The sequence below is a fragment of the Gavialis gangeticus genome, unplaced genomic scaffold (assembly GCF_001723915.1).
Source record: "Gavialis gangeticus isolate Ggan-Ray unplaced genomic scaffold, GavGan_comp1, whole genome shotgun sequence".
NCBI lineage: Eukaryota > Metazoa > Chordata > Crocodylia > Gavialidae > Gavialis > Gavialis gangeticus.
This window is the reverse complement of record NW_017729033.1, coordinates 45,281,828-45,290,110: the sequence shown is the minus strand read 5'-3', so window position 1 is coordinate 45,290,110 and position 8,283 is coordinate 45,281,828. Positions and strand designations below refer to the sequence as shown.

The window sequence follows — 8,283 nt, the reverse complement described above, 5'->3', positions numbered from 1 at the left end:
CACAGTAAATGAGGGAGTGGGGTAGGGGCAGGTGATGCCCAGCCAGGGTGGTGAATGCAACCCCAAGGCTGGAAGAGGGACAGAGCCATGGGCAGCTTGACAGGGGGCACCTCCCCACAGCTGCACACAGGGGAGCCATGGGAGGCATGTGCCCCCCCTGATTTTTGTGTGGGGTGAGGGAGGGAAGGGGTGGGGCAGGTGGAAACAGGACTGGGAGGGGTGGCTATGGGGAATTTTCCAGTGGCTATAGCTCACCCCATAACCACCCCTCCCAGAGGCACTGCTGCCCATCTCACCCCCACCCACTTGGAGCCCACCCCAGTCCAGCCCCCTCCCCCGCTGCCAGGAAGAGGCCAGCACCCCTGGCTCTGAGCCTGCTCTTGCCCCATGCCCCCCTTTTGAATGTGCAGTGGCAGCAAGCTGCCCCACCCCTTCCACGCTACCCGTGGCTGTTCTGCTTTTGGCCCCAGAGTTGCATTCACTGCTCTGGCTGGGCAGCGCCTGCCCCTGCTCCACTGCCTCCCTCCCTCCCTCCCTGAGGGGGGCAGGGAAGGCCTCGATCTGCTCCCCCATGCCTCCTTCCCCACACAGATTTACCAGCAGGACACTACTCTCCAAGCTGCCACACTGCATTCCCAGCCGTGCGCATGCTAGAGCTGCAGGCGTGCATGCAGTCGGTGACATTAAAAAGGCCACACTGGCCAAAAACACCCAGTTTCCAATAACAGGAATTTTCCTTTTAATTGGTGCTGATCAGTGTACTTCCAAAAGATACGGTAGAGCCCCATCATCTGGCCTTTGGTACTGCCTGTTACTTTTGAAGTCTACCTACAGGCAGTACATGGGATGAAGGGGACCCTGCATGCTGCATGTGGCACCCACTGGCACCTACTCCAGCACGTGTTGGATGCAGCAGCGTGTCCCAGAGTGGCCACCACATGCGGTGCAGCCATGGAGCACCCACTGCATGCAGCGACTAGAGTTACCAAAGGCAGATTGTGCATATTAGCCATCCTTCCATAGCCTCAGATTACGCAGATAGCATATCTGAGATAGATGGTGCTCATTAGGATCTGGGGGAATGTCTGTTCACCAGAGTGCCCCAAGGGAGGACAAGATCTAACAGTCACAAACTCCGCCGCGACTGATTCAGGCTGGACATAAGAAAGAACTTCTTCACTGTCCGAGCCCCCAAGTTTTGGAATAGACTGCTGCCAGAGGCGGTTCAAGCACCCACTTTGAATGCCTTCAAGACATTTGGATGCTTATGTTGCTGGGATCCTATGATCCCTGCTGACTTCCTGCCCCTGGGGCAGGAGTCTGGACTCAATGATCCTCCAGGGTCCCTTCCAGCCCAAATGTCTATGAAATCTATGAAACAGTCAAAGAGCTTAATGTGCACAAGCTGAGGGCACCAGAATTCTGAAAGACCTGGCATACAGAAGAAGTCACAGGTCTGTTAAGAAGGACTTTTAATAAATCTCTCAACTTAGAGGTGGTACCATCTGACTGGAAAACAGGAAATCAAGAACTCCTAGGGTCTGTTCTGGCCACTACTTGCCCCTCCTGTGCTTGGCTCTAATTGCTGGCACTAGGGTCAGGAAGTGGAAGATGTAGGCTTCAGGTAGATTTTCTACATGTGTGGCTTGCAGTGAATGTCTGAGTTCTGAACACACTGCAGAAAGGGTCAGGATAAGGGGAGGCCAGTTCCCAGGGCTGAAAGGTTAGCAGTGCTTCCTTGGGTGGGGAGCAGCTAGACTCCTGCCACAGGAGAAAAAGCTTAAGGATTTTTAGTATAGATGGTCCGTGTACATGAGCTCAAGAGCAGTCTGATGGTCAGCCTAACTAGCAGAGGAGACTTACTCCAAAAGAGCTTGGCTTGTTTAGGCTGGCAAATAATGGTGGAGGGGACAGCTGGTGATGCTACAGGATAATACTGGAACACAAACAAGTGGGGATAAACTGGATGTGAATAAATTTAAGTTGGAAAAAAAAAAAAAATTAGGAGAATCTTCCCAACTCCCTAATGAATGAGCTTTTGGAGTAGTCTTTCCAACAGGGGTAGTAGCTGGTCCTAACAATGCCACCTGAACCCACCTGAATTCTTTGTACCTATACTATGAATTCTGCATTTTGCTACACTCAAACATCTTTGGTTTGAATGGGTCAAAACAACATGATCCAGATTGCTCTGTCTGACCACCCAATGCTTATAGTTTACAACTACAGTTTGCATCTCACCAGCAAATTTTGTCCACTTTATCCTACTTCCAGATCATTACTGAATTTTTTAAAAATAACATCAGGTCCAGTATAAATCAGTGGAGACCCCACTAGAAAACATGCACATCCACCGATTATTATCCAGTGAGAACAGCTTTCTGAGATTTTTTAGTTAGCTGGTTCTTAATTTACTGATTGTTGCATCAGTAACAACAACAATAACTATATTGATGTTGCATCAATATAGTTCCCATATGTACACTATATATATAAAAATACAAATCAGGTTTTACAAGACCTGTTTTCCATAACACCAAAATCAGTGTCCAAGTCTTGTTAATTAGCATGCAGACAGTGTCAATTGAAAATAGCAACTTTAGCAGAAACCTGACCAGTTTACAAATATCTGATTAGTGGTTATATATAGGGCAGATTACTTGTAGTCTCCTTCACCCCACTTTTTTTTTTCTGAAGGAAAGTAATTTTCTTACATAAGTGATTGATGCAAAATGAGAACAGCTTGTGTATTACAAGTCAGTTTGTTCAATATATTGACAGATTGTGTTGTTATGTTTCTTGCATACCACAGAAGTACAAAAGAATAAGAACAATTTTCTATATATATTTTAATACTCTCAGAAGCAGTCAGGTGTAGGTTTCCTGAAACTTCTAATAAATTAATTGTCTGAGCATCCTACAAAAAATGGATAGCACTCTGATCAAAATCCAGTTTTAAAACGGAACTACAATATGGTGCTATACTTGAAGTACATTAAAGTGAAATTTAACGTTTAAATCCAAAGGAGTAAACGTTTGATAAAAATGATTTATAAAGCATCTCTGCTGGTTTCTTAGTATGTGTAAGATCTCAGAATATTGTCTTTTGATAAAAAGTCACATACTTAAGAATAGATGGAGTCTCCTGAATGTCCTTAACTCTCTTAATGTTAACTACCAAGATAATTTAGTTTCTCAATTGTTGATTTACCTGCATGCCACTTTCTTCAAAACATTTTTTCAAGTTGCATATGGTATTTTAGTAAACAGTGTTGTGAATTTTCAATACATTTGATTTTATAGCCATTTTGTGTGTTAAAGGGGTTTGTTCTAGCACAGTAAACTGGTAACACTAGAAATAATTCTTTATCTACAAACGGCAAATTGGCAAAACCAATATCAATATAAGCTTCCTACTGCCTCATTCATAAGATAGTGGGAACAGTGTCTAAATTAATGTGTATGTCATCCTGCCATCTGTCTGCACTTTCAGAGATGCTATCTATGCACCTGTATGTTCCATTTACTAGGCATTACTTTCAGTATTCCTTGTTAAGAAATTTAATAATTAGCCTTACCTGTCCCCGCATCACAGACATTTGGTTTTCAAAAGTAGCCTTGTCAAATCCTTTATCCGTCTTTACTCAAAGTAAATAATAAAACGATAAGTTATTTTCAGACTACTTTTAAAAATTATATTTCTTAGGAACTATGTAACCAATAGTTTTTACCCGAAAAACAACTGCACTATAAAAATTTAAGCATATGTTTGAGACAAACTAAAATCAGGAAGTACATTTCAACTACAAAACAGCAAACATTGCTTGGGAAGGCAGACTGACAGTACTTACACACTTAAAAGGATACTGTCAACGTAAAAGAAATTCCAAGTCTTAGGTCTTCTCTGTGGATTTGCAGCCCTGTTTTAAAATATTTCTCTATGTAGAAGAGCCACAGAAAGAGAACTATAGACAGGAAACAGGAAAGGTAGCTAACCAAAGTAATCCATATGTGCACAAAGTAAAAGACAGTTTTTCCATTATAATATTAAGGATTTAATCCATTTTTCCTATTTTTTCCATTATAATATTAAAGATTACCTCTAACAGCTAATAATTTTTCTAATAAAAGTACAAAATTTCTGTAAAAAAAATCATTTTATGGCTTTACGGGATTATAGCAACGGGTAAGATTACAAGCTAAATACCAGGGGTGTGCAAAGTATTCAATTTGGAATCAGCCCAAATCAAGGGACAGCGATTCAATTCACTGATTCAGATCACCGTCCCAAATCAATTTGGCTGAATCTGAAGATTCAATTCCAATTCAGAGAATCAGCGATTCGGCCACAGACACAGATTTAAATGTTTTTGCTATGTACCTCAAAGTACCAGGCAAGGCTTGTAAACAATGAAACGCTGGGGCAGATGGAACATCCCAAAGGAGTGCGGGGGGGAGGGGGTGTCCCACTTCTGGGTCTACCACCAAGAGGGTGGGGAAACCCACCCCCCACATTGGACACTCCATCTGCCCCACCATCTTGGCGTTCACAAGCCGCGCCTGGTACCTTGAGGTACGTAGAAAAAAACATAAAATCACTGTCTATTGTTGAATCTCTCCAAATTGAATCAGAGGCTTTGATTTGGGTCTCCTGATTCAGTTCAGATTTGGAGATTCGGCCACCCAGTTGAGCCAAATTTCCTCCAAATAAGGTCAGTGACCGAAGCTTCACACAGCCCTACTAAACTTGATCTGAGCCTTCAAGAAGCAATTTCCACCTTTCTACCTTCCCACTCAAGTCTGACCTACAGGGACTTCCTGTAAAAGGGCAAGGAAAGACCCCAGCCTCCACACCCATTAAATTCTCAACACTAATGTATTACAACAGAAATGCCAAAGATGATACTGCTTTTTTGAACACACTGGGGTCAGACAAATACAAAATTACATTAAGAAACCTGTTTCAGGACCACTGTTTTTCAAATAAATGCATGTATATAATTGCAAGCTGCGTGTTGTACTCAATGGCCCCTGTCCCATTGTCCCTGGGTCCTCAGGAATATTCAGCATGTAAGATACGAATTTATGAATTCTAATACTAATACAAGTTTATTAGTTTTACAAACCTTTATCAAGATTTTAATTTTATGATGAATGTTTCTAATAATCAGAGTAAAAGGAAGCCGACACACACATATATACTGCAGTACACAATTTGACGTGTTAGCTATCTGCAAATCCATTCTTGAATAGATTCCAGATTTTAATGTCACTTTGAAGACAAAATAATAAGATTTAAAATACCTGAAGCTACATTGAATGAAGCACTTTTCCCAGCTACAGAAATGTATTCAAAGTAAGTATTGACAGGCATCTTAAAGTGACAAATTTATACTGATGCTTACTTAACTTTAACTGATAATATAAAACACACATTAAAAGGCTATTAAAGCTCATTTCTAGCCATTTCACTTTTCTCACAGAATGATTCAGTGAAAAACATTTAGACGGGGGAATATCTCACTACTATTTGTATCCTAGCATTGGAGCTAAAGTAGTATCATGGGGAAAAACAGTTGTTTAAGTTTTCTTTCCACGTTCAAGTTAACTGTTAAAAATCACTGGAATAGCTGTAGACTCACCTTAAATAATTCATAAAGATCTTCACAAAGATCCTGTACAAAGTTCATATCAGAAATGCGAGGGAGAATTAAATCTCTGGTCTCTTGAGAGAAAGGAACTTTTGCTTGAGAAAGCCAAGCCCAATGAAATGGATCTAATTGAAAAAAAAAATTGTTGAATTTCTTGATTATTAGCAGGAATAAATTAGAGTTTCTAGTACTCTCCAATCAAAATAACCTGCAATTAGCTATCAAAATTCTAAATCATTTGGTAACCGCTGGCTGACAGAAGTTATATTCACATGAACCTTATTCCCAATGTTTACTATTGTTACATTCATTGTTTGGCCAGAATTACAAGTTAAAAACAATGGCCACAAAGGCTTCAGCTTTTCATAAAGTACAAAAGAAATTAAAATGTATTTATCGTAATAAATATTTAATTGAAGAAATAAGGGGGGAAAGTATCACTAAAATACAGAATGCAATATACCAGTGACTGGCTACCTTTTAAGGCTGCAGGCCTGACCAACTCAATTTAGGTCAGAGGGAGCCAGGTGCTAAAACCCAGCCACTACCACCACTTTTGCCTGTCCTTGGCATGGGGAAAACACCCACAGCTAGCACTTTTCCCCAGGGTTGCACTGGAAAGTAACTGATGTCAAAGGCCTGTATCTGCAGGCTGGATCAAATGGCTTTATGGGCTGGATCCAGCCCAGAGGTTGCCAACCCCTGCCACTGACTGGCCAGGCAGAGACTTTTCTCCATCAGTCATAGGTATGCAATTTGTGCATGAGTGATATAGCACCTGCAACCAAATAAACTTTTCAGATATTTGGCTCCTAGGTAGGGGTGCACCAAGAGATTTTATTTGCCGATATCATTAGCCGATTATTCACAAGGCATGTTGGCTGATACCAATCCAGTAACTTATTTACAGGAGCACAGCAGGGCAGCATGAGGAGCAGTGCCTTGCAGGTAAGTCTGTGGAGGGGAAGGGGTGTGGGGAAGCCAATTGTGGCCCCCCCCATGGTGAGGGAGGGAGTGGAGCAGAAGCAGGGACTAGAACTGGGTGGGGGTCCTGCCCAGCAAGGGTGGTGACACAGGGTGCCTCTATGTGGGGCTAGCTGGCAGGCAGCCCCTGCAGTGAGGCACCGTGCACTCCAGCCAGTTGGGGAGTGGCATGGGGAGAACTCTCTCACAGTAAATGATAATTTTCTTGCACTCTGTGCTACCCTTTTCACCTGTGGGGGTGTTTTTTGCTACTGGGAAATCCCTGTAGCAAGTTTTGCCCCAGCGCTGCAAATTAGCAACACTGCACGCAGTTTAAATGTGCAATGAGTATGGTTTGTGGTGCCACAAACCAAATGTGACTGCATGTGTGGACATAGCCCTATTCTTCAACTTATTCAGATTTTGCCCCCCACCAAGTAGCTTGAATAATAAAAAAAAAGATGTAATACTAACAAAACTTTTCTTAATGTATTAAGCTGTAAAGTCAACACCTTTATAACAGCCAAATTTTATGTTCTTGATATAGTAAGGCTTTAGGTTAAAAAGACACCAGCTCTGAACACCAAAACTAAAGATTCTGAAGTATACCAAGATGAACGTTTAGTTTGACAAGTACTGCATTAATCTTTTCCAACTCCAGCAGAGAGTTCCAAAGCTACTTACATGAGATTTGTAACCAGTTATACTGAACCAAAAAACTGTAATCCTCTTTAACCTTAGTGTACCTCTACATTTCACTCACAGAATTTACTGCAGCTTAATGACAGATGAGCTAGTTCCAGTCAGTCGCAGTTTAGCCTCAACTGCACAAAGCTCATTTACCCTACTTCTCAGCAGGGTGAACTGGACCATGCTGAGCCAGTGGTCTATCTTCAGTTACACAATTAGCTCCCTATAAAGCAGTGGTGGTCAACCTACAGCTGGCAGGCTAGATCTGGCTCATGGAGCCCTATCTTCTAGCTTGCAGTGCTCTCCACAGTTCAGAAACCTGACAGCAAGGGAGCAGTAGCAGCTCTGTGAGCCTTGAGTTGGTTTGGACCTGAGCAGCCTGCAGCTGTATCAGGCAGACAAACACACAGCTGAATCACCTGCACACCAGCCCCAGACCCCAACCCCATGCTGGAATCACACTATGCCTCTCATCCAGCTTGCAGGGTCAGATAATGCATCTCAGGCAGGTCCAAGGAGGTGATCCTCCCCCTCTATGAGGCACTGGTCGGGCTGCAGCTGGAGTACTGCGTCCAGTTCTGGGCGCCGCACTTCAAGAGGGATGTGGACAACACGGAGAGGGTCCTGAGGAGGGCCACTCACATGATCGGGGGCAGCAAAGCAGGCCCTACGAGGAGAGGCTACAGGACCTGAACCTGTTCATCCTCCAAAAGAGGAGGCTGAGGGGGGATGTAGTGGCCTGTTACAAACTAGTCAGGGGGGGATCAGCAGGCACTGGGGAAGTTCCTGTTCCCCCGAGCACTGCCAGGAGTGACCAGGAATAACGGTCACAAGCTGGCAGAGGGTAGATTTAGGCTAGATATCAGGAGGCGCTACTTCACGGTCAGGGTGGCTAGGATCTGGAACCAACTTCCAATTGAAGTGGTGCTGGCTCCTACCCTAGGGGTCTTTAAGAGGAGGTTAGATGAACACCTTGCTG

General features: G+C 43.3%; 1 protein-coding gene across 2 annotated transcripts in view; it reads right to left on the bottom strand.

Moving 5' to 3' along the window:
• PI4K2B (phosphatidylinositol 4-kinase type 2 beta) overlaps positions 1–8,283 on the bottom strand; it is a 51,384-nt gene that overhangs the window by 5,161 nt on the left and 37,940 nt on the right. For both annotated transcript variants that reach the window (XM_019526137.1, XM_019526138.1), the window contains exons 8-9: positions 5,643–5,776; positions 3,579–3,638 (exon numbers count right to left, since the gene is read on the bottom strand). In XM_019526137.1, the coding sequence (XP_019381682.1) occupies positions 3,579–3,638; positions 5,643–5,776 (194 nt within the window). The remainder of the gene's footprint in view (positions 1–3,578; positions 3,639–5,642; positions 5,777–8,283) is intronic.